This window comes from Mirounga leonina, unplaced genomic scaffold, assembly GCF_011800145.1.
Source record: "Mirounga leonina isolate KUSES-001 unplaced genomic scaffold, KU_Mleo_1.0 Mir_178, whole genome shotgun sequence".
In the NCBI taxonomy this organism is placed as follows: domain Eukaryota; kingdom Metazoa; phylum Chordata; class Mammalia; order Carnivora; family Phocidae; genus Mirounga; species Mirounga leonina.
Window position 1 is genome coordinate 19,778,922 of NW_023270464.1, and position 27,750 is coordinate 19,806,671.

At 41.4% G+C, this 27,750-nt stretch overlaps 1 protein-coding gene across 1 annotated transcript in view; it reads left to right on the forward strand.

Annotated features, from left to right (window-relative positions):
* The window catches only part of AGBL1 (ATP/GTP binding protein like 1), an 813,331-nt gene that overhangs the window by 64,546 nt on the left and 721,035 nt on the right, over window positions 1-27,750 (forward strand). Inside the window, exons 2-5 of the mRNA XM_035024092.1 lie at window positions 4-67; window positions 1,769-1,915; window positions 4,620-4,751; window positions 8,450-8,543. Of these exons, the coding sequence (XP_034879983.1) occupies window positions 4-67; window positions 1,769-1,915; window positions 4,620-4,751; window positions 8,450-8,543 (437 nt within the window). The remainder of the gene's footprint in view (window positions 1-3; window positions 68-1,768; window positions 1,916-4,619; window positions 4,752-8,449; window positions 8,544-27,750) is intronic.

Sequence of the window (27,750 nt, forward strand, 5' to 3'; positions counted from 1 at the left end):
CAGAGCTCCTCAGACAAGGAGTCCATCCTGACCATCCTCCAGGTTCTCGGAGATCTGCTTTCTGTTGGTGAGTAGGAGGAGGTAGGGGCGGGTGGCTGTGGTGTCTCCTGGAATCTGGTGGGGCTGGGGGGTGGCGGTGGGGGTGCTCCAGGTCAGGTTTTCTCTCAGAGACAGAATCAGCAGCCCATCATTTTCACTGAGATTCATAAGACCCCAGAGTAAAGTGGGCTGGTTGTACCTCAGACTTAGTCAGGTTTCTTTAGTCTTGTCACCCACCCTACGGTGACCCAAACTTAGGAGGAGGTTCGGCTCTGGGTGGTTTCTCATCTATGGTGTCTCATCTGTGGTTAACCCAAGGTCCTCCAGGGGTCTGTGGCTGTCCTCGGAGAGAGCTAGCCCTCGTGACTCTACCCCTCCCCTTCCTCTACTCCCCTCCGTTGGCCCATTTAGAGAGCCAGGTATTGGCAACTTCCCAACATATGTCAAGTGAAGGTGGGAATATGAGGCAGGAGCTTGACTTCGCGGTGTGGTGAGCTATTAAGTCTTCAGAGAAAAGGTGACAGAATTCACTACACTGGAATCAACTAGTTAACTGGGGCATCCCTCTGCTACCTCACTTCAGTGTGAGGGTTCTGGAAAATAGACCTTTTTGGACATTTCAGCATTCACTCAGTTTTCGTTTCTACGTATGCCAGCCACATTGCATTAGGAAGAAATATTTACACCAGACAACACCAAAGGGAATGTCATTCCAAAGCCAAGACGCCTCCCATTTCAGTTCCAGGAGGGAGGGTCCCGTCCTAGTGAGGTTTTCCCATAGGCTGTGCTGCCCTCCGATGGCAGGGTGACTTCCCTGCAGGCTTCTGAGTGTGGTACCCTGTGGAGGCGAAGCCTCTTGTCTTCTGGGATGGTGCCTCCTTCACTTTGTCCAGAGGTGCCTGGAGCCCTTGGAATGAAACCCTGGAGTTGTCCCTCTGATGTAGGTGCTGATTATTGCTCCCATAATAGAGGATGAAACGCCAGAGGGTCTTCTTTGCTGCTAATGTCCCACCCTGTGGGCCACCTTGTTAGATCAACCAGGTGCAGTGTGTGGACAATCACTGGGGTCCCCTTCCAAGTTGAAATGTAATCCCTGCTTTTGAGCTTGTCCTGGGGCAAGGTGGGGGAGGTCCCTGTTCACAACTGTTAGGTAGAAAGACCAATATACCTGATCCTAGCTCCAGGCCCTTTTCAAAACTCCTGACACGGATGAGTGGATGTCTGTTTCTTAAAGAAGCACGCTAACTATTTCCATATATTCCTCCTGTTGGTTACTGTTATATCATCAATTAAATTATTCCAGACAAACTATCATCCCAATCCCGGTTACAGAGGATTCAAGCCTATACCAGAGGGATACTGATATTCCCTCTTCTATTAAGGATATGATTCTAGGTAAGCCTATATTCCTGTTTATGTACATATGTACAAGTACACATACGTACATCGAGACTCCACAGGTTCTCAGGGAAAGTGGATTCCATTTATTACAGCTGCTGCAGGTGAACACACCTAGGTTCTTAAATATTCCATTATTTCTCCATCTCACCCCCACCCCAGTCCTTTACCTAAAAGCACAGCTGTATACAGGTTCCTTCAGAAACCACACAATTTTGGTTTCTGGGGCAAATGAACTGCTCTGTGCTCTGTCTCTGTGGGGTCTGCTTTCTGTGCCAAGGAAATGAAGGTGATTATTCGGGGCCTCGCTCTCCTCTGCTTTCTCCCTCAGGCACCGACCGAAGGATTCGCTACATGATCAGTAAAGGGGGCAGCGAGGCCCTTCTGCAGACCCTGGTGGACACAGCCAGGACAGATTCTCCAGACTATGATGTCCTCCTGCCCCTCTTCCGACTGCTGGCCAAAGTTGGCCTACGAGGTACCCACATCCCCCCGGTTCTAAAGATGGTTGAAAAGGCACTTGCGGGGTTGTTATCATGAGAGCAATTTGGGAAACTCTTGTGGGGATGTGCAGGGAGGTCCTAGACACTTTGGTGGTGGTGCCAGGACCAGCCCCACAGGAGAGGTCATTTTGTTGTCCTGGATGTCAGCAAATCCAAGGTGCTGTGCTAGGGCGGGGCCTTGAGCAGGTGCAGGCTGCATGGGGCGTGGGGCAGATGAGGGACAGAGGGGAGGTGCTCCCAGGCAGATTTCAATCACTCTAACAATAAACAGAACATTTCTATGAGCAGAACCTTACACGGAAGCTCATTATATGAGTGCATGAGTTCCTGGGGCTGCTGTAACGAATTATCACAAACTGGCTCCAAACAACAGAAATGGATTCTCTTCCAGTCCCGGAGGCCAGAAAGTCTGAAACGAGGGTGTGGGCAGGGTTGGTTCCTTCTGGAGGCTCTGTGGGAGAATCTGTTCCATGCCCGTCTGCTAACTCCTGCGTTTCCAGCCGTCCTTGGCGTTCCTTGGCTTGTAGACACGTCACTTCCATTTCCGTCTGCGTCTTCACGTGGTGTCCTACTCTGTGTCCTTCTGTGTGTCCTCTCCTTCTTACAGGGACATTGGTCACTGGATTTAGGGCCCATGCAAATCTGTGTGACCTCACCTTAAATAATTAAATCTGCAAAGACCCCATTTCCAAATAAGATAACGTCTGAGGTTCCAGGTGGACATGAATTTTGGGGAGGGGGCAGAATTTCAGCCTTTTACTGTAAGCCACATGGAAGCGGAGCTTCCCTAGTAGAAGGGAAGATGGGAGCCTAGAACTCTTTCCACCATACCCATTTCTTTTTGCTCGAGAAGACCCCGAAACACCTCCCTAAAACCTTAGAACTTCTTGGTGCACAGTTTAAAAAGCCTGTGCACTCAGGATGCATGCAACCCTTGCAAACTAGTCATAACGGTCAAGCTCCAGTTGTGGGAGGTCTTATATAAATCATAGAGGGGGAGCTCAGGCGCTGCAGAAGGTGGACCTGTGTTGTCCAGTGCAGGCAGCGGCGGCCACAGGGGAGCAGGGGCTCAGGGACACTCTGACCTTGCATTGTCTGGATCTCTGCTTTGAGGCCAGTCAGCTCCACAAGTCACGACCAAGACCCAGGCATCAGCCAGCACCCATGTGAGTGTGTTCTCGACAAAACCAATACAATCCATTCATTGAATATTCAGCCAGGGATTTACTACATGTCTCCTGGGGCTGGGCACAACGCTAGGCGTTGGGAACACTGGTGACCAGGGCAGGTAAGGGGCCCGCTCTCATGGAACTTACCTTCAAGTGGGGAAGGGCAGAAAGTGAATAATTCACTAGGCAATAGCAGAGTATGATAATTAGCTAGTAGCTGTGAGGGAAAAGAAAAAGGGTGATGTTCCTCCAAGATGGTGTGGTCAGGGAGAGGTGACATGTGAGCCAACACTTGAAGGGTTGTACCCTGGTTGTAAATAGTATAAACTGGGAAATCAAATCTGAGTTTCAGGCCTGGCCCTGACACTAATTAGCTGTGCACCCTAGGGCAAGTTATTTACCCTTTCTGAGCCACTGGTCCCTCATCTACAAAATGTAGGTATCAGTCCTTAATTCTAAGGTTGCTGTAAGGATTAAGTGAGGTTGTATGATACCTGCTTAGCATGTGGGGCCTGACAAACTAGAGTCATGTAGGTTTCATAGAAGAGAAAGAGATGCAGGATGGATCATGGCCCTGATTCCCAAGCTCTGGACCTGGATTGTACTACTGACATTATTATATCACCGCAGCTTCTGCCATCACCAGATTGTGGCCCTCACCACTGCCATGCAGGCTGCCGGGGGCTGACCCAAACAGGACGGAAATGAGGTTGGCAGCTCAGGAATGGAGCCCGATAGACGCCTCTGTTCTGGTGAAGGGATCCGGTCATATTAGTTTGGTTGCCATCTTTTGTTGGTGTCCTTTGGTCTAGAGGTGGATATTGGTAAACCAGGTTTAGGATATTGTCTCTGTTTTACTCATTTCTACCTGCAGTGAGTCTGATAGCAATTCAGGAAAATTACAGATAGAATTTTGCTCTTAAATATGTTCGAATGCATTTCTTTGAAAAGAGACATTTTCCTGTATAATCCTGATACCACGATTACAAATCTAACAAAATTAACAATACTTAAAATTTAAAATTACTGTGTAATTTATACTCATTTCAATTTCTCCAAATGTTTCCCAATGGGGCAATTACAGACGTGTTCAAAGAAGGATCCAATCAAGTTCCACACATTGCATTTGGATGTTATGTACCTTAAGTATCCTACATTCCAGAACTATCTTAAAGGAAGAAATTTACACCCTACTAAACTGTAGTTCACGTTTGAGGACAGCCAGAAACACGCTTACATACAGGGTGTGTGAGTCCTACAGTCCACAAGGCCTCGTGTAAATATTACTTGAGGAATGAATGGACCCTATGTATACCCTGCCTTAGCACTTCTGGGCCATCTGGTTCCAATGGGGACATACTTAGTAGCATTTTCCGGTAGATTGGAAAAGTCACATTGGCTATGATCATTCTCTTGCCTGTTCCATCTTTGCCTTCCTGTGCCCCATGCATTGTACAGCCTTCAGAATTAATGTGAAACACAACTAAGATGGATTGATTTATATTTCTAGATAAAAAGTTTGGACAGAAGGCACTAGAATTGGAAGCACTCGATGTGACATTGATTCTGGCCAGGAAAAACCTGTCCCACAGCCAGAACCTCCTTCACTGTCTCTGGGCTCTGCGTGTATTCACCTCTAGTGGTAAGTGCCTCAAATTGTGGCTCTCTGGGGTGGCTTCCAGACCGGGCCGGGACACCTAGAAACCATTTAGGGGCTGGGGTTGGAAGGAGGGTCTGGGTGGAGGATACATGTTGTCCCAACAAGACAAATAAGTCTACAAGGAGCCTCACGTTCTAGAGGCTGTAGAGGTAAAAAGTGCTTTCTTTGTCTCTTCTTCATCCAGGTAGAACTCTTGAGCTCATTCCTGAAGTTAGATGTCAGTCTTGTTTTCCCTTGGGAACCACACATTATAGTATTCTAGGTCTCTCTATTAGTACTACAGGGTGAAAAAAGACCCATGGCAGGAGAGAGCATAGGGCTTTATTTAGGCCTTATCATATTCAAGGCATAGCGCAATGTCAAGAACGACCCTCACATCACAGATCTCCCTGCTATGTCCCCGAAGTTGCCTGTTGATCACAGCATCCTTTACTAAAACATCTTTACCTTGTTTTATCTCTCAGTGCTTCTCAACATAGTCCTTCAGGTAACTAGATGCATCATAGCACATGGGTTCATACTTATTTGCTGTCTCCTGATTTGGATTATTTCAGATTATCATAACAATCCTATATCTACATTTACCATTTTATAGCCAAGAAGAGGAAAATGAAGCTTGGAAGAGAGAAACAATTACTTGAGTTTATAGACAAGTTTGGGGGCTGAGTTTCTAACTCCAGAACTCATGTTTACTCTCCATATGGGGACACTTGCTATGAGCAGAGTAGATTCTGTACCTCCCATCTCACATAGAATGGGCACAGACTTTATTTCTCTTTTCTGAGCCCCTCTCCTGCACAATGAAAGTGATGTAATGCTCTCTAGAGGAACGAACATGGCTTAGAACCAGGAATACCTGGGTTTGACTTTGATTTCATTCCTTGGGAGTCCTGTGGCATGGGTACTTAACCTGTTTACCTCAGTTTCTTCCTTTATAAAATTATAGTGGTTAATAAGAGCTCCTAGACTTGGTAGATGGGATAAATGAGATGATGTTCATGGGTATGTCTGTCACATTGTAGTTGATCAATTAGTTTTCCTTCCCTGCTCTATTCTTTTCCCTTAGTCCTTTGAAATAATGGGAAAAGCACACCTAAGAGGAGTGAGGAGGTGACTTTTCCCCCTAACTATCCTCAGAACTACTAAGATAGTTAGTGGGGTCCTATTTCATTGGTTAATTCCATTAATAACCATGGAGGACCCATAAACATAAAGTATTTTCAGGAAAAAACAAGATAGGTCCTTGACTCCATGTTCATGGACAGAACCTCCTCCCACACTCATATATGTTGACCAGAAAATCAGAGAATGTTTGGGAGAGGCTGAAAAGATCTGTACAAACCCATCTTTAATTAAGGAAAACTCAAGTGAGGAGCTGTGGCTTTGTGTAAAGGACAGCTGTCATTAATGAGCAGCCGGAGGGTGAGCCACCCCCCTTGGAGCTTGCCAGCAGCAGAAGACTCGAAGTATCTCATTTTAGTTTCCTAAAGAACAATTAGGCTGAATAACTTACCTTTCTTATTATATATATTGGTTATAGAAGTCTTGAGGAATTCCTTTTAGCAAGGAGCTCTAAAAAATGTTGGGAGTTGCCTGCAGGTATGAGGAGGTGGCCATTTGTCTCATATTCTAAGACTACATTTATTGTCCCAATGAATTGTTCCCTAAAGATTATTTTAGAATTTATACTATCACTATACATTGACTTCACTGATGAGAAGCAAGCAGAGTTCACAAAGTCTGTGGATTGATTGCTGTCTCTTTGGTGAATTGTTAGCCACTGTTGAATGTTCCAGAAAGCTTTCTAAACAGCTCCTATCTGCGGAAGGAGTTGGCTGGAGCCATAGTGGGGCTGCCACAGCCAATGAACCCTTTGGCAGCTCTCTCCCGGCCAATGGGGATGTTGATGGAGCTGCCAGAGGTCTGACCTTGGGCAGGGAGCCAGCAAGGAAGAACTCGGCAGGGTGTGTGTGTATGTGTGTGTGTGTGTGTGTGTATGTGTAGGGGTAGTTCTTATTGTTCCCATCTAAAATCCCATCCGTCACCTTCCTTGCCAAGGACCACTCAAAATCTAAATTCCAAGTCTAAAGTCTTCCATGTTAGAATCTGTGCTCCTAAAACTATTTTGTCCCTAATGCTACTTAAGACTAGAATTTTGCTGAATGATTTGCCAAGAGATTGCTCCAGCATGTTTTTCCAGTTTAGAAATAAAGAACTGAATTAGTAGCCATGAGAGTGGAAGATTGATGGGCAGGACTAGGATGCCAAATCTCTGAATTTTGATACAGGCTGCCTGTACCAGCCTCAGGAGGGACATATGCATAGAGGATGTTCCAGGAACACGCAGTCTCTGTAATCACTAAGACATCAGCCTCAGTTTCTCTCTGGTGGACTGTACTGGGATGAACTATATTAGAGCCCCCAGATTTCCATCTATCCTTCTTTCCCGAGGCTTGGAGCAAGCCAGGATAAGCCTCCCTTGTTTCTCTCTCTTTGTTTCTCCATGACTCCCTTGCTCCCACTCATATTTCCTGGAACAAGTCTGGCCCAAAGCACAAGGCATTCCTAGGCCTCGATTTCAGCACTCCCCCCCATTACGGTGGAGGAAAGAGACAAGAGAGTCCCACCATGGAAAATCCCTTCTTTCCTTCTTTCCCTGAAACTTCTGCCCCCTGCCAGACTGATTCCATTTTGTCTCTTGGAGGCACCCCTTATTTTTTTTGACATGACCAGAGCTCTTCCTAAAGTGAGCTGAGTGGAGCAAGGAACTGGGGATGCTGCAGAGAAGCCAGGACATCATTGGAGATGAGTGTGACGTCCAGAGCTTTTGGGTCCAGAATTTGTATCTGAAGCCACTGGGCTGACCTGATACCCTTATTGGTTATTTTCTGTCATTCAGATCTATGGCTCTCTCTCTCTCTCTTTTTGTTTTTTTTTTTTTAAAATAACCATCCAGTTGGGCAAAAAGGCAAAAATTTCCCAGGCTATTGACCTCTGAGGAGGAAGAATTGATTCTTCCCTGATGTGCTAGTAGATGGGGGCGCAGTTAAGTCTGAGACTCAGTCATGGGAGATCCAACTACGAAAGCTGTCGGGGAACTTGGAACCAGGGTGCAGAAGAAAGGGGGCTGCCTTCTTTATTAGCTTGCCCCTAAAAGTTTTAAAGGAGTCAGTCCAAGTTGGATTGAACCTTAACCCGTCCACCCATGACCTTTCTTCATTGTGAAGTCTCCAAATGGCAGAATGAGTCTAAGGAACTATCTTGTAAGATACTGGCAGTGTGTATGCCCTTGTGTGTGCCTGAGTGTACGTGTGCGTGTGTGTATGTATCATGGGGGAAGTTGATGGTGAGTGAAAGCACTTGAATTGAAACTTAAAGATCTACTTTCAGAAAAATCTGCTTGGCATTTGCTTTGACTATTCTCAGTAAGAATACAATGAAGAACATAATTTCATGGCTTGGGCCCCCTTTGAGAAGATTGTATGAAAAGAGAATATATGCTTTACAGGTGATCTTTGCTTCCAAGCCAAGATGCAAAGACCATAGAGTTTCACTGCTTTTGAGTGGCCCTTGGCAAGGAAGGTGACAGAGCTCCCCTGTCTTTTAGGCCTATTCTGTAATGCTGGAAAGAATTCTTGGTTCAGATGGTCTAATAACTACTGTGATTTGGTCTTTCTCAGTCACCACGGGGGCCATGCTGGGAATTAATGGAGCAATGGAACTGCTTTTCAAGGTCATCACCCCTTATACCCAGAAGCGCACCCGAGTAATCAGGTAGGGGCACTTTTGTAGTGCTTTTCCCCCTCTTTGTAATAGATGCAGAGATGGAGAAGGCCTCATGTGTATTCTCATGGTGCTTCCAGTTGAGGTGAGTGATGGCTACCCTCTTGTAGATACGGTGCAATAACTATCCTGCTTCAATGGGCATCCCTCCCCACCCATGCATCATTTCCTCTAATCCTCACAATGACCCTGAAGGGGTATATTATTATCCTCATTTTCAGATGAGGAAACCATGGGGAGAGAGCCTTATCTAAAGGTCACAATACTAAGAAATGGCAGAGCTTGAACCCAGATCTTTCTGACACAAAAGCCCATGTTTTTTGCCTGGATCCTTCAAGTAGAAGGTGACAGGCAGAGGTGACGCTCCTCAGGGCATCGCTAGAGTCGGCCACTTAAATTTCTGATATGAGATCCAGGCCTTAGCGTAGTCCATCATGGGTGCATGTTGGTTTTGAGATGTACTTTTATGATTGGAAAATGAAACTCAGCCCACTCTCTCTGGCCCTGCTTGCTGGAGTGGCATGAATCACAAACTTAAAAAGGGAGAGATGGTTAGACACGAGGAGATATTCGGAACCATTAAGATCTATCATTTATGAGAGTGACTCAGCAAGGACCTTGAAAGAATATTAGAAAGAATTCAGCCAATTTCTGAGATATATGTGGTCATTTGGCAAAGTAGCATTTCCATGCCCAGCCATGAGATTTTTCTGCATCTCAGCATCCATCTTAGGCTCTTGTTCCACCTGACTATTTTTCTCTTGGGTCACCACTGTAATGCCATTTTCATCCATCCTCACCTGTGGCTCTCCACACCAGCATTTCCCAGAGTGAAATACATTTTGTTTCAGTAAAAAAATGTCCTCATCAAATATATCGAGAAGTTCAGGATTTGACCAAGTTATGCAGAGTCCTTTACAGTGACTTGTCCTAGCCTTTGTGAAGCCCGAACACATCCAGAATAGCCAGGATGGGTCCATAGTACACTGTGTCCTAGACCCGATTTGGCCAGGGAATGGGTCTTGTTTGAAGACCACCATTTTGGGGGGAGTCAGTGTCCTATGTACCTCACTTTAGAAACATCTGGAGAGCAAGTGTTCTGCCAAGGGGAAGTCAATTCAATTCTATCAAGGGATCCTCAGCGAGTAATACAGAACTTCAGAATCACCAACTCAGGGACCAAAAAAGATGAGCTTTCCAGATTTTTTCTGTAATTGTACATTAGTTCCTCTTAAACTTCCATTTACGTCCATTTGGATATGTATGATTTAGGTACGCGTGGTGTTTCTCATGCTGTGTGGGCCTTTGCTGCTGACATCTGCGGTCTCAATATGTCCTTTGGTCACCAGTCTGTGAACTTTTATCTTTTTCCTGTCTCGACAAGACCGCCTCTAATCTGGCAGTGTTTCCATTCATCCGTTTGGCAGCTCAGGAGTATGTGGTTGCCTCCCTGACACTATGTGAATATCGGTGTGATGTCTGCCGGGCTGACCCACATAGGAGTCTCACCCACTTATCTCTTCTTGCCATGAGGTGCCATGCTATTTGGAAGGCTTCCTAGAGAACCTTGGCACTAGACTTCTCCCTTCTGGGCCACTGATAGCTTTTATTGTCTTCCTTGTTCAGGCCGAGCTGGGGCAGAGTAAGCAACAAGGCACAGAAGTCCCCTTCTCAGAGACTCACGTCAGGTTGCTATGTCTCTTGTTCTTCTGCTGCAGAGCGAGTGGAATTCAGGCACAGATCTGATCAGGGTGCCATGGGAAAAACCACGGATTCATGGCGGGAGGTGGAATGTTTGAAATGACAGAAGGAACCTTTCGGGGACCTCAGGCTGATTTCTGCATTTCTGGTCTTTTCTATAAAATGTGGGCAAGATGATTTCCCCTTCTTGAGCCCAACGCCCATCTAAAACCAGTCCTCCATAGAGAAGGAGTTTCTTTACCAACCACTACCATGTGGCCATCATGGCCATGGCCTTCATGCTGTGCCCTGCCCTGTCCTGAGCTCTTAGCAGGCATTTATCCCATCTGATTCTTTCCTCTTCTCTGCAAGGCAGGTGCTATTACTGTCCCCAATTTTACAAGGGAAAAAATGGAAGCTGAAAGAAGTAAGTGATTTGCTGGGATTTAAGTGGAAGAGCTGGGACTTAAACCCTGTCTGATACATGAGCTTTAGCTCTTAAAGCACCACTGGAGTGTCTTACACGGTTCGTTTCCAGCATTTTATTTCTAAACCACCATATGTAAGATGATCGTAAGCACTTAAAGTTTGTTTAAATTTTCGTTGCCGTCTAAATGGCTCATACTCGTGGAACAATTTGCTTAATGATAGGGGAGTCTTTCTCCTCAATAGAATGGCTATTTCCTCTCAAAGGCTAAATGATTATCTGCTCCCTCCATGTTTGGATTCCTTCCCACAGCTGCCTTATTTTCTGTCTTACTCCCAGCAACCCCCACCCCCCAGTAGCTAGGTAAGGACAAAGACACTGAAATCTGAAGACCAGCATTGTAGCCCTCTTTCTAGTAGATTCTATGGTGGCTCATTTAACCTTTCTTCAGCAAGCTTTCACGTTCCTTGGAGTGTGAATGTCAAGTCCTACCTCCTGGGTTTGTGGTGGACATTAAGAAATAATGTATAAAAATCTCATGAGCTTTGATGTGGCATAATACTGTTAACCATTATTAATACAAATACCACTGGATACTTGGCTGGCTGCTTCAGATCAGACAGCAGAGCCAGAGGACAGCATGCAGATGGGATGTTTCTGCCACTACTCACTTCTCCCATGAACTCCATCCCCCCAAAATAGTAACTCAGATGTACCCAATGAGTTCTGTTCAACTCCACCTGGATGCCAGAATCTGGGTTTGAAGGGGTCTTCCAGGAAGGGGATGAAGTACCACATCAAAGGACGTGAATAGCCCTACGGAGTGTCATCCTCCAAATGCTAGCAAGCTAGGGGCGAGATGTTCTCGGATGCTTTTGTGGGAGCAGATGCCTGGGGCTGTCAGTTTGACTCCTCCCTGCCCTGCCTGACTTCTCTAGCACAAACCTAAAATTAGCGGTGCAGCTGTCCTTCAGTGAAGCCCTGTCTCCAGATAGTACTCAGGGCGAGATTTATAACCGAAGCACTAAGCACACCCCTTCTAGAGAGAAGGGGCATGCAGAGCAGTGCTCCTAGCCCTCTGTGGCCCTGTGCCCATTCTCACTCCCAGTGGAGGCGGCTGTTCCTGGCCTGGCCTTCCTCCCTTCTCAAATAACCACCACGCTGCCATGGTCCCCCTGCCATGTGTTTGTGTTGGCTTAGGTCTCTTCCCTCATGACCATCACCCTGGCCGGAGCACTGTTTGCTCCTACAGCCCTCTGCTTGGTCGTCCCTGATTTGAAAGCGATGAAGCACCTGTCCCAATCTCCATTCCATCCTTGGGTTCGTCCTCTCCTCTCTCTTCTCAGCCTACTCCCTCCACATATGGCATGCGCTGTCCTGTCCCGGGCCTCCACTCAGAGCTTCCCCTGGCCTGTAATGGTGCTGTTGCCTTATTGAATGGTAGAGATTCTCCCCATGCTCCAGACCCCGCCTGCTGCAGCTCACCAGGCAGGAGGCATCTTCTCCCTCAGTGCTTCTCTAGCATTTTGTTCATATTTTCATAACATATACCAGATTTAACTCCGTTCTGTGTTGGACTGTGTGTCCTCTCTTCTTTCTAAACTCTAAACTCCTTAAAGGCAGAATTCACATTATATTTACCTTGCTGTTATTCTCCATAGGACCTATCCAAGTGCCTGGACAATGGGAGACTGTTAATTCAATTCAAAAACAATTTCTTCTTCAGGGGCACCTGGGTGGCTCAGTCAGTTAAGCATCTGCCTTTCGCTCGGGTCATGATCCCAGGGTCCTGGGATCGAGCCCCCCTTGGGACTCCCTGCTCAGCGGGAAGCCTGCGTCTCCCTCTGCATGCCGCTCCTTCTGCTTGGGCTCTCTCTCTCTTTGTCAAATAAATAAATAAATAAAATCTTTAAAAAAGATGTCTTCAATTAAAAAAAATGTTTTTGTGAATAATCTAATGATGAATAAAAGCCAACATTTAGTTGGCTTTTTAGTCAGTATACATTATAGTAAACACTTCATATTTATGAACCCATTCTTCCTTGATCCCAAGCTGGCTCCACATGCATGGTTCTCTCATGTCTAAACATGCCTGGGACATGACATGGCAGGCCTCCAAGAATGCCGTCATGTGAGGGACTGAGGTGCCTTCTGGGAAAGAACTCATTCTAGGAGAGTGAGAAGCAGAGTCCATCTGCTTGAAAGAGAACACAATATCACTCACTACAGGGGAGGAAAAACTTGTGAGTCTTCTCTCTTTTCCTTACAGTTGTCTGGGGAACTGACCTAGTCTGGCAGAAGGGAAAGATCTGAGTTTGAGGGGACGCCAAGGGGCAGCATTCACGTTAAAACTTTGCTTAGTTTTTGAGATAGGTTTCCAGGATTTGGTTTGTTGATTGATACAGCTGGGGCTTTAGAATTTATGGGGGAGCTTTTTATAGCAATGGGAGCGGGAGGAAATGACACTGGGCCAGGGTGAGCTGGCTCTTGCTAACTTGTTCTACTGTGGACAGGTTTGTTTATCTGCACCAAAGCTGTCTTTGCGCTGTCCAGATTCACTAAGTAGGAAAATTTATTGAGGTGAAGAAGGATTGATTGTGACTGAATCATCTTGTGACCTTAGAGAAGCTTGTGTTTGTTCCAGAAGCAGACGCTTTCTGCTAGGAGCTGTGCCTCCCTAGCTCCTTCATTTCCAGAATGGACTTGAGGGTTTTGGTAATAATGCCATTTTCACTGCTCATTCACTTGACCATTTCCAAAGCATGGCCACATCCCCTCTGATCCTATTGGATTGTCACACTGTAATATTTAACCCAAGCTTTGAAGCTGAGTTACCAGCTCCTATCATCAGTATACCAACCAGGTCTATAAATTCTACCAGCTTGTCTTCCTACAAAAACATCAGTGTCAATCAGAAATGGGTTGAGTCTTCTAGCAGAGAAGCTGGTTCTTTTTTTTTTTTTATTCTTATGTTAATCCCCATACATTACATCATTAGTTTTAGATGTAGTGTTCCATGATTCATTGTTTGTGCATAACACCCTGTGCTCCATTCAGAATGTGCCGTCCTCAATACCCATCACCAGGCTAACCCATCCTCCTACCCCCCTCCCCTCTAGAACTCTCAGTTTGTTTTTCAGAGTCCATCATCTCTCATGGTTCGTCTACCCCTCCGATTTCCCCTGCTTCATTCTTCCCCTCCTGCTACCTTCTTCTTTTTTTTTTTCTTAACATATATTGCATTATTTGTTTCAGAGGTACAGATCTGAGATTCAACAGTCTTGCACAATTCACAGCGCTTACCAGAGCACATACCCTCCCCAGTGTCTATCATCCAGTCACCCCATCCGTCCCACCCCACCCCCCACTCCAGCAACCCTCAGTTTGTTTCCTGCGATTAAGAATTCCTCATATCAGTGAGATCATATGATACATGTCTTTCTCTGTTTGACTTATCTCGCTCAACATAATACCCTCCAGTTCCATCCATGTCGTTGCAAATGGCAAGATCTCATTCCTTTTGATGGCTGCATAATATTCCATTGTAATATATATACCACATGAGAAGCTGGTTCTTAAACTTCATTGGATTCTCTGACCATTGTGCCACACTTTGGAAAAGAGGATTCGGGACTGTCCACAGGCTGAGCAGGTTCCTTCATCCCTCATCTTCAGTTTCTCTAGAGCTTTGCAAAGAACACGGGAGGTCAGGAAGTGTGTCATTTGGGACCATGCTGGTCTCACTCACAGAGAGGCCAGCATCTCCAATATTCCTACCCCCTCAATGTCCTCTCAGATTTTCAGCAGGGTTCTCATGCTATGATTTATACTCTTTAGGTTCAGGGGTGGGACCTGGGTTTCAGTGGGGCTAAGGGGTTCGGAGGCTGTGTGTTCCACCTGTGCTCAGACACCTTGGTGACAGAAGGAGATGGATGTGTCAGTCTTCAGCAAGCCTCATAAATAAATTCTTTTGCTTACCCTCCTGTTGTAGCTCCCTGGGGTCAGAATACTTTTAGGTGATCTTCTCCCATCAAAGGTCTGATCTCAAGGCATCTCTGGCATTTGAGCTTTGCCCAAGTGCAGGATTACTGGGCATTGCTTCATTTGCAGTCCTTTATAGTGATTTCATTTTCAATTTATGAGCTATAAAAAATGTCCTGCTCCTCTTTTTCCTCCCCTGCAAATCACTATGTTTTCCCAGAGCCAGACCTTCTGGGCTTTCCCCAAGCATCACACCATTCCACTTTATCTGACAGATGAGTGGGGACTCAACCAAAGCTAATGGGTTCCCTGAGATTATGAGCGATTGGGTGACTCAGCTACTTTGTCACTAAGACAAAGAAGCAGATTTTCCTGTTTCTCAAAATAGCTTCAGAATTTCTCCCTGAGTGTTCATTTCCTCCTACCTCCCCATTAATGGCTTTGTGACTTTTGCTACTCTCCACTCAATATAATTAGACTCCGTGGTCTCCAGGGCATGGGCTCACATTAGGGGTCAGAAGCTGTATGCTCCAGATCACTTGGACTCAAATACCTTGGAACAGGAACAAAAAAATTCCACCTCCCCTCACAAGTGCTGATATTGGGAGTGTGCAACATGGTCTCAACTTACTGACAGTGATTAGTGCATTTGCCGCCTGACTCCAAGCCTGTAGCTGACGATGGAATGAATAGTTTCCTACATGTATTAAGCCTTGGCAAGTAGGTTGGTTGGTTTAAATCCCTTTCAGCTTCTTGCAAAGCCAGCGCTCTCCCCCTGATTAGAGCCCATCATAGATATTCAAGTCACAGGATCTAAAGTCGGAAGGTCCTTAAGGATCTGCTGGTCCAACTCTTTCATTTTAAGATGAGGTCATTGAAACCCAGAGATGTTGAACTAAGCCTTCTATCCTAGTTTCAGGACACTATTCACTTCTCTAAGATGCTCTGCTGCACAATGCAAATTAAACATGCCCTGAATTAGGACTTGTAACATTTATTCAACAGTATTCTGTGGTCTGTCTTGGTGCTAGGCATGGGGGTTTGAAAACAACAGAAGGTGGACCCTGTTCTCCAGTGGCTGATGGTATAGCAACAGTAAACACGTAGTGTCGTAGCAATTTTATGACCCAGTGTTGGGCTTGTGAAATGGTTCAGCTTCCTGTTGTGTGGAAATGTTCTCATAACATCTTTATCCAGAAGTGCCCTTAGAGCTAAGCCCTGTGCCTCAGGAGGCCCCGCATGTTGGAGAGGCTTCCTTGGAATGTATAAAGTACTTCCCTGGTGCCTGAGATGGGCTCGAGTTGGCAGTGGCATCCAGGAAGGGCTCTTAGTCTCTGCTCTCTGCCCCCCTGCCACCTGAGTGAAGTGGGCCAGGTACCTTGAGGAGGAGGAGCTCTGGCAGGCACACATGCATATGGGGTTGCCCTGAGATTCCATGGCCAGTCCTTGATTAAAGTAGGATGGTTTGGCAAGCAGATTACTCTTGCTATCTGGCATGGTATTTCTTCCCTAGTATGACATGAGATGGGGCAGACAGAAAGTTATTGACTTGCTGATTTGGGGTGCATCCAATCGTATAGAAAGAGGCTCAGGAAAAAACAAAACAAAACAAAATGAAAACCTTCTTGGACCCTGCATATCCTGGGATGATGCTACATGTGCCACTTTAACGTGGTGAGGTTCTCTGTAGAAACTCCATTTCCATCTTTATCTGCTGAAGCCTGTACTGTCTGTACCTCTCCATTGATTTGCCCGGGTTACTCCCCCTGGAGACTGGAGGCAGGCTATTAGGAACTTTTGCTTTCCATAGACGTTAATCTTTTAGCCCAGCCTGACTCAGCAAGGAGCTTTTGCAAAGAAGTTTGTATCTTCCTGTAAATCATACCCTCCCCACAATAATGCAACTGCCTACAAATATGTGGGAGAGGAGATTTGAAGAACGGGAGGGAGGTATGAAAAGACCCTATTAATAGAGCCTCTTGTGACCTTCACCCTTCACTTTGAGGAAAGTGATATTTCTAATAGGCCATTACCAGATTCTTCAGGGATTGATTCCACACTCAGACATCACAAATGATAAAGCACATGGCCGGTGGGGTGGGGGGAGGTGGGAAACACACTCTTCTTTTCCTGTGGGGCTGTTCGTGGGTGCTGTGCCTAGAGATGTGCTTACTTAGCAGTGATAAGCCAACTCAATTAGCTGGAAAGGAAAGGGCCAAAAGGAAGCCATTATGCAGATGTATAGTCATCTAAAGCTAGCTGCTTTTAAGAATTTAGGCAGAGGTTGCAGGATGGGAACAGATTGGAGGCTTTCTAAGTTCATTTGTAGTGCTCTTTTAATATTAGAGCTCATGTGATCTTAATTACATTCAACAGAGCCAATGAGAAAAATGGCTAGAAAACAATAGATTACCATTTAAAAGAAGTGAATTATTATAAGTTAGGTTTGAATTTCTCTCAGGTGGTACATAGTAGGTATTTAATAAATGCCAGCTGAATGAATGAACACTATTATTTTAGTTTATCTGAGTTGCCCTCTTTTAACCATTTATTCATTCAGTAAGTGTTTTGGGGCATTTGTTATCAACAGAGATGTGTGAGCTTTGAGATTAAAATAAATAGTCCTTGCCCTCAGGGAGCTCACAGATACATGCACACATTGGCATATAAACTAATACAATAAATACTATAATAGCAGGGTGTTTGAAGAAGGAAGATTTTAGTCTACCCAGGAATTGGCAAAGAGGAATTCACTGTGAGGGCAGCTTTTGCTTTGAAATAGGGAAGGAGTTTCCAAGATGTTAAGATTATAAAAGGGGAACCTTCCAGATAGGGGCAGAAGCAAGTGCAAAGACAAAAAAAGGAAAAAAAAAAAAAAAAGAAAACTCATGAAGAAAATGGTGGGTTCATATAAGACTGGTCAAAGACCTTACCCAAGTTGATTTGGAACACTCTAATAGACAATAAAGGAATGGGAATATATAATTCAAAAAGAGGAAATAGAAAAACTGATAAGCTCATAAAAATATTCAACTTGCCAATAATCAGAAAACGCAGTTTAGATCAAGAGAACAATTTCATAAATCAGAGTAGCAAACACTTTGAGAAATGATAATGGTGAGGATTCAGTAATATGGGAACTCACATATGCTGCTAGGAATGTAGGTTGAGAAAACCTTCATGAGAATGATGGGATGATATATATAATGTTTTTTTTTTTTTTTAAAGTCTCTATTCCTTAACTCAGTATTTTTACTTCTTGAAATCTATCCAAAAGAATTACTGAAAAAGATAGATGAAGACTTGTGCACAAAAATATTAATCATAGTATTATTTATAATTGGAAATATTATAACCAGAAAAAGTCTGATAACAGGGGATGATGTATAGTAAAAGTGATATAGTTATACATCATAATATTATGTATTATGGCAACACACAAAAATAGATTAGGAATGATGTATGCCAGTGGTAATAGCTTATGATAAAATATTGACTAGAAAAAGTAAGGTTCAAAATTCAGTATGATCCCAATTACACACACAACTTCTGCTTTAGGCAAATATGAAAGAACTGGGGACAGATTTATCTTCCTACCTGAGAAAAAACAAACCACAGATAAAATATATAAAACAATGTTTTTAAAGATACTAGGCATCAGGCAATGAAGGACAGTGATCCCTGAAAGATGAACCCTTGAATTACTGTAGTTAATGACTTAGAGTTTCCAGGTTGCAGTACAGAGCAGGGGACCCCAGACACAGGCTAGCAGATGTCCTGGCATTGATGGGACAGAGTTAAGAAGAGGGCTGAGAGTCTGGAGACATCAAGGTGCCCAAAATTCACAGAGCAAGGTGCTAGAAGGCAGAGAGCTGCAGAGAGAGAGAGAACTCTGAAGAACTTCAGAGGTTCTCCTTTAAGAATTCATCTGGATACTGATCAGTGTATACTTCTGGGGAAACTACCCAAAGCTAGGGAAAGACCACCTGAAATGACTGGAGGGAACAAGGCCTGGTGCTTACATAGGGCTGGTTATAATGCTTGGTCCTACAAAGCAGAGTGGAAAAACCTCATGATTTGTGGGGTATTAAAATACACAGAAGAGTCTTGCCTCGGTCATGGGGAGTAATTAGCTCTAAACTGAACACTGCTCTGGTCCTGCCTATTACATTTTAAAAGCAAGACCTGAAGAAATAAAACTGTTTCCAAGAAACTTAACAGCATCTCAAGATAGAACTTCACAATATTTATAGGAACACAAAAATATTCAGCACTTAACAAAGTAAAATCACAATGTCTAGAACCCAATAAAAAATTATCAGACATTAAAAAGTTATTCTAACCATATAATTAATATCTATATATTAAGATGCAGAAGATAATTTAAAAAGATACAAATTGAACTAGAGATGAAAGCTACAGTGTGCAAGAGGTAAATATACTGGATTGAATTAAGTCAAATTAGATCTGGCAGAAGAAAAGATGAGTGAACTTGAAGATATAACAACAGAAAGTATCCAAAATGAAACACAGAGGGAAAAAATTAAGAAAAAAATACAAGAAGAGAGCACCAGTGAATCATGGGACAACTTCAAGCAGCCTAATAACATATGTATGTATACTAGGAGTCTCTGGAAAGAGGAGAGTAGGGTGGGGACAGAAAAAAATATTTAAAGAAATAATGGCTTAAATTTCCTAAATATGATGAAAACTATAAAGTCAGAGATCAAGAAGCTCAATACACCACAAGCACAAGAAACATGAAGATTACTCTAATACAAATCATAATTAAATTGCTCAAAGCTAATGATAAAGAAAAAAATCTTAAAAGCAGCTGGAAAAAAAAAAGACACGTTATACACATAGGAACAAAGAATCAACAGATTTTTCTTTGGAAACAATACAAGTGAAAAAATAGCTTCATCTTTAAAGTATGGAATTGTATATGCCACTAAAATATCTTTCAAAATGCAGGTGGAATAACAACTTTTCAAGCATACAAAATGTAAAATAATTCATTGGTAGTTGACAGGAAATTTCCCACAAGACAGGAAGTGTGAAAAGAAAACCTCATGCAGAAAGAAAATGGTACTGGGTGAAAAGATATATTTACTCAAAAGACTGAAACACTGGAAATAGTAACCAGATGAGTAAATATATTTGATTCTTAGTTTATTATTTTAATCTCTTTAAAAGATATTTAAGGAGCTCCTGTGGCTCAGTCAGTTAAATGACCGAGTCTTCGTTTCAGTTTAGGTCATGATCTCAGGGTCTTGGGATTAAGCCCCATGTCAGGCTCCACACTAAGCATGGAGTCTGCTTGAGATTTTCTCTCTCTCCCTCTCCCTCTGCCCTACCCCCCACTCGCACTCATGCTCTCTCTCTCTCTCTGAAATAAATAAATAAATAAATAAATAAATAAATAAATAACATCTTAAAAGAAGATAGAAAGTATTTCAGTAAAAATAATCACAGTGTAGTCTGGAGTTTATATTCCATGTAAAGTTAAAATGTGTAACTGTAAGCACAAAGGTCAGGATGGGAGAAGTGCAAGTATTTTATTGCAATGGTCTTATATGTGAACTGGTACAGTAACACTTAGAGGTAGATCGTGATCTGTTAAAAAAAAAACACTAAAGCAAAAACTAAAATAATAATAAAAGAGTTATAGCTAAGACAATAAAGATGATAATATGGAATAAAAATATTCAATTTAATCCAAAAGAAGGTGGAAGAAGAAGAAAAGATCAAGGAACAGTGTTACATACAGACAATGAATAGGAAGATGGTAGATTTATACTTAACCACATCAATAAGGTGTAAATGGTCTAAATATCTCAACTGAAGAATAAAGGCAATCATATTGGTAAGTAAGCAAGACTCAACTATATGCTGCATACAAGAAACATACTTTAATATAAATACACAAGTTTAAAGTAAAGGGATGACAAAGATACACCGAGCTAATACTAATCAAAATAAAGCTAAAGTACCTTTACTAATAATCAGATAAAGTAGATTTCAGAGCAAAGAATATTACTAGGGATAATATAATGATAATGAAAAAGGGTCAATTTATCAAGAGGACTTGAAAACCTTAAGTATTTATGCACCTAATGACAGCACTTCAAAATAAAGGAAGTAAACACTGATTCAACTGAGGGGAGAAATAGACACTAACTCAATAAGTGACAGAACAAGTAGAGGGAAAATCAGTAAGGATATGGAAAATTTGAATAACACTATCAACCAATGTGACATAATTGATATTCATAGAATACCTACCAACAGGAGAATATATATTCTTTTCAAGTGCCCATGGACCTCTCACAAAGATAGACAATATTAGGGGCCATATTACCAGTCACAATAAGTTTCTAAGAATTCAAGTGGTATAAAATATAAAGTATGTTCCTGACCATGATGCTGTTAAATTAGAAATCAATAAGAGAAGAGTCTCTTGAGGAGCGCCCAAATGTTGGAAATTAAATAACATATTTCTAGAGAAACCAATGAGTTAAAGAAGAAATCAAAAGAGAAAATAGAAAATATTTTGACCTGAGTGAAAATGAAATGCAGCATATTAAAATCTCTGGGCTGCCACATTTTTGGTGGAAATTTAAATAATCACAGGGACATATTAGAAAAGAAGAAGGGCCATCTAATTAATGGCCTCAGATTCCACCTTTAGAAACCTTTAGAAAAAGGTCAATATCTGAAGTAAGTAAAAAGAAGGAAGGAAATAAGAAAGATAAGAATAGAAATCAGTGAAATGGTAAAAAAAAAAAAAAAGAAAAACCAATAGGGAAAAATTAATTTAATCGAAAGCTGATTCTTTGAGATCAGTAAAATTGCTAAAAATCCCTATTCCAACTGATCAGGAAAAGTGAGAGAAGACACAAATTACCATTATCGGGCATGAGAGATGAGATAGCCATGAGTTATATGGTTATGAAAAGAATAGTAAGGGAATATTACAACTTTATGCCAATAAATTTGACAACTTACATGAAATGGAAAAATTCCTTGACACACTACTGAAGCTCATTCAATAAGACACAGATGACCTAAATAGCCCTATATTTACTAAAAGAATTGAATGCACAGTTAAAATCATCCCCACAAGGAATATTCCAGGTTCAGATGGCTTCATTGGTGAAGCCTACCAAACATGTAAAGAATAATATAAGCAATTGCATATAAACTGTTCAAGAAAATTAAAGAAAAGGTAATACTTTCCAACTTATTCTGTGAGGCCAGCATTACCCTGATGCCAAAAGCAGACAAAGACATTACAAGGAAGGAAAACTACCACCCAGTATCTCTTATGAAAAGAGATGTAAATATCCTTAAGCTACATTTACAAAATTGATATCAACAGTGTATAAAAAGATCAAGACCAATTAAGATTTATTCCAGGAATGCAAGACTGATTTAACATGAAGAAATCATTGCATATAATTTACCATATAAAAAACTAAAAACGCAACAACATATGATTATCTTGATACAGAAAAAGCATTTGACAAAATTCAACAACCATTTCCTCATAAAAATTCAACAAATTAGAAGTAGAAAGGAACTTTCTTAATAAATCACACCTGGGAAAACCATTAGGTAATATCATACTTAAATGGCGAAAAACAATACTTTCCTCCTAGGGTCAGAAGCAAGACTAGAATGTCCACTTTCTCCACTTCTATTCCATTGTATTGGAGATTCTAGTTAGGGCAATGAGACAAGAAAAAAAATAGTGACCTCCAGATGGGTAAGGAGTAAGTACAATTCTTTATTAGCAGATGATATGATCGTCTATACAGAAATTCTCATGGAATCTCCACACATACACAAACTACCAGAACTATTAATTGAGTTTACCAAAGTTCTAGGATGCAAAATCAATACACAAAAATAAATTATGCTTCTATATAATGCAACAAAGCATTGGAAACTAAAAGTTTTGAAAAACAGTTTACAATAGCATCAAAAATACGAAATACTTAAGAATAAATCTGACAAAAGATGTTAAAGATCTATACACTGCAAATTATAAAACATTCCTGAAACAAATTTATGAAGACCTAAATAAATAGAGCTAATGGCTTGGAAGACTCAATATTGTTAAGATGTCAATTTTTCTTAAATTGATTTGTAGACTGGATGCATTCCCAGTCAAAATTCTGAGGAATTTTTTATTTGTAGAAACTGATAAATGGATTCAAGAATTCATATGGAAATGCAAAGGACCTAGAATAGCCAACACAATTTAGAAAAGTTGGAGGACTAACAATATTATATCTCAATATTTATTATAATGCTGCAGTAATCAAGGCAGTGTAATATTGATATCAAGACTTACAAATAGATTAATGAAACAGAATAGTTCAGAAATAAACCTGCATGTATAGGAACAGTTGATTTTTGTCATAGGCAAATTTCATAGAGAAACAATGGTCTCTTCAATGTATGGTCCTTGAAGAACTTAATGTCCATATGCAAAAGATGAATTTCAGCTTATATTTCACACTATAAAGATAAAATGGATAATAGCTCTAAGCTTGCAACTTACAGCTATAAAATTTCTAGAAGAAATCGTTGGGGAAAACCTTTGTGACTTTTGGGCAAAAATTCTTTAGATGCAACATGAAAAGCACAATCTATAAAGTAACAAATGGATAAATTGGACATCATCAATATTAAAAACTTCTACACTCTAAAAGTACTATTTTTTTAAAAAAAGATTTTATTTATTTATATGACAGAGACAGACACACAGAAAGAGGGAACACAAGCAGGGGGAGTGGGAGAAGGAGAAGCAGGCTTCCCACAGAGCAGGGAGCCTGATGCGGGGCTTGATCCCAGGACCCTGGGATCATGACCTGAGCCGAAGGCAGATGCTTAACGACTGAGCCACCCAGGCACCCCTGAAAGTACTATTAAGAGAATGAAAATAGAGGTCCCAGACTGGGAGACAATATTTGGAAGTCATATATATCATAAAGGAGTTTTACCCTGTATATATAAAGAAAACTCAAAATTTAATCATAATAAAATGAACTATCTAATTTAAAAGTGGGCAAAAGATTTGAACAGATACACATTAAAAAAATCATTCACCATGACCAAGTGGGATTTATCCCTGGGATGCAAGGGTGGTTTAATATTTGCAAATCAGTCAACATGATACGTCACATCAATAAGAGGATAAGAATCATATGATCATTTCAATAGATGCAGAAAAAGTATTTGACAAAGTACAACATCAATTCATGGTAAAAAACCCTCAACAAAGTAGGAACATACCTCAACATAATAAAGGCCATTTATGAAAAACCCATAGTTAACATCATATTCAGTGGGGAAAAACTGAGAGCTTTTCCCCTAAGGTCGGAAACAAGACAAAGATGTCCACTTTCAGCACTTTTATTCAACATAGTACTGGAAGTCCTAGCCATAGCAATCAGACAACACAAAGAAATAAAAGGCAGCCAAATTGGTAAGGAAGAAGTAAAACTCTCACTATTTGCAGATGACATGATATTCTATATAGAAAATATGAAAGATTCCACCATAGAACTGCTAGAACTGATAAACAAATTCAGTAAAGTTGTAGGATCAAAATCAACGTGCAGAAATACCAAAATCTATTGCATTTCTATACACCAGTAATGAAGCAGCAGAAAGGGAAATTAAGAAAACAGTCATAGTTACAAATGCATCATAAATAATAAGATACCTAGGAATAAACCTAACCAAAGAGGTGAAACACCTGTATCTGAAAACTATAAAACTCTGATGAAAGAAATTGAAGACACAAAGAAGTGGAAAGGCATTCCATGCCTTCTTTGACTGAAAGAACAAATATTGCCAAAATGTCCATGCCACCCAAAGCAATTTACACATGTAATACAATCCCTGTCAAAATACCAACAGCCTTTTTCACAGAGCTAGAAGAAGCAATCCTAAAATTTGTGTAGAACCTCAAGACCCTGAATAGTCAAAGCAATTTTGTAAAAGAACAGCAAAGTTGGAGGCATCACGGTTCCAAACTTCAGGTTATATTACAAAACTGTAGTGATCAAAACAGTGTGTTACTGGCACAAAAATAGACACATAGGTCAATGGAACAGAATAGAGAACCCAGAAATGGACCCTCAACTCTATGGTCAACTAATCTTAGACAAAGCAGGAAAGAATATGCAATGGGAAAAAGTCTCTTCAACAAACGGTGCTGGAAAAACTGGACAGCAGCAGGCAGAAGAATGAAACTGGACCACTTTCTTATATCATACACAAAAATAACTTCAAAATGGATTAAAGACCTAAATGTGCGACCTGAAACCATAAAAATCCTAGAAGAGAGCACAGGCAGTAACTTCTTTGACATTGGCCATGGCAGCTTCTTTCTAGTTATGTCTCTGAGGCAAGGGAAACAAAAGCAAAAATAAACTATTGGGACTTCATCAAAATAAAAGGCTTCTGCACAGCAAGGGAAACAATCAACAGAACTTAAAGGCAACCCACTGAATGGGTGAAGATGTTTGCACTTGACACATCTGATGAAGGGTTAGTATCCAAAATATATAAAGAACTGATACAACTCAATACCCGCAAAGTGAATAATCCAATTAAAAAATGGGCAGAAGACATGAACAGACATTTCTCCAAAGAAGACATGCAGATGGTCAACGTGAAAAGATGCTCATTATCACTTGCTATCAGGGAAGTGCAAATCAAAACTACAGTGAGATAGCACCTCACACCTGTCAGATGGCTAAAATCAACAACACAAGAAACAAGTGTTGGCAAGGGTGCAGAGAAAGGGGAACCCTCTTGCACTGTTGGTGGGAATGCGAACTGGTGCTGCCACTGTGGAAAACAGTATGGAGGTTCTTCAAAAAGCTAAAAATAGACCTACCTTATGATCCAGCAATCACACTACTGGGTATTTACCCGAAGAATACAAAAACACTAATTCAAAGGGATACATGTACCCCTATATTTATTGCATCATTATTTACAATAGCCAAATTATGGAAGCAGCCCAAGTGTCTATCAATGGATGGATAAAGAAGATGTGGTATATATATGTATATATACATGGGCCATTATTCAGCCATAAAAAAGACTGAAATCTTGCCATTTGCAATGACATAGATGGAAGTAGAGAATACAATGCTAAGTGAAATAAGTCAGAGAAAGACAAATACCATATGATTTCAATTATATGAGTAATTTAAGAAAAAACAAATGAGCAAAGGGAAAGAGAGAGAGACTAAGAAACAGACTCTTAACTAGAGAGAACAAACTGATGATGACCAGAGGGGAGGGGGTTGGGGGATGGGGGAAAGAGGTGATGGGGATTAAGGAGAGCACTTGTCCTGATGAACACCAGTTGTTGTATGGAAGTGTTGAATCACTATATTGTACTCCTGAAACTAATATCACACTGTATGTTAAGTAACTGGAATTAAAATAGTAAAAAAAGTTTGAATAGATAATGTTATCAAAGAAGATATACAGGCAAATATGTGCATATGAAACATGAGCAACATTAAAATTCATTAGGGAAATACATATTAAAACCACAATATGATTCCACTATACACCTATTTATAATGGTTAAAATAAAGAAGAGTGACAATCACAAAGGTTGGCAAAGGTGTGGAAGAAGTAGAACCCACACATTGTACTGGTGGAAGTGCAAAAATTGTATAATCCCTTTGGAAAACAGTCTGGCAGTTTCTAAAAATTGAATATGACATCCAAAAATAGGTCTACTCTTTTTCTGGGTATTTATCCAACAGAAATGATAGTATATGTCTTTACAAAGATTTATACAAATGTGTATAGTAGCCAAAACCCAGAAACAATAATAATTTCCACCAACTGGTTAGTAGATAAACTGTCATATTTCCTTACAATGGAATAGTACTCAGCAATAAAAGGAATGAACTCTTTTTTTTTTTTAAAAGATAAATAGATTGCCAGCACGAGCAGGGAAGGGGCAGAGGGAGAGGGAGAGAGAATCTCAGCTAGGTTCCATGCTTAGTATGGAGCCCAATGCAGGGCTCGATCTCACAATCCTGAGATCATGACCTGAGTCAAAACCATGAGTCGGATGGTTAAGTGACTAAACGAGGCAGGCACCCCAAGGAACGAACTCTTGATATATGCTATGACATGAATAAATCTCAAAATAATTATACTGAGTGAAAGAAGCCAAATTAAAAAAAAATATGTGCTACATGATTCCATTTATATCAAATTCTAGCAAATGGAATATGAACTCTAGTGACAGAAAGCAGATGAGTGGCTATAGGGAGACAGGGGTTGGGGGTAAAGGAAAGGTGGGACGGGAAGGATTACCAAGAAGCATGAGGAAACTTTTGGGGGTTATGACTTTGTTATCTTGATGGTGGTGATGTTTCAAAGGTATGTACATATGTAAAATCTTATCAAATTGTATACTTTATATGTGTATAATTTGTTGTATGCCAGTTATATCTCAATATATCAGTCAAAGAATCCCCACCAAAAATGTTCTTTTTACATGGAAAATATATGCAGTAAAATATTTAAAGAACACCAATAACTAGTTATTATCTTGGGACTATAAATTAACTTTGAAATGCTTTCTATAATAATTAGGCATTACTTTTGTAATTATGAAAATTAAAGCTAAATGAAAAGAGTTGCAGGAATGTCTAGTCCACCAAATATTTTATTTGATCGTCTGGCTATAGGTACATGCCTTGAAACTAACAACACCATCATTGATCATTAGATTGGTCACTTATTCCATTCATTCACAAAGGAAAGGAGGAGTTTTGACCCGGGAGAAGGATTTAGCCTGCCTTTATCAGGGATGGGGAATGGAGGGAAACAAAACAGAGGTTGGTCTTGTGGGCACAGAGAAAAGCATTAGGAAATGCATAGAAGCACAAAACAGACTGGTTTGGGTGGGTGAACAAGTAGTTGGGTACTAATATAGGTGAAGTTTGAGATGAATGCTCTCAGGAGAGAAAGATGAACCCGTCTGGGATCTTTTTTCTACGTCTTTTCTTCTCATTCACTCTGGCTTCCTCTCTCCTCCCCTTCTCTTTCTCC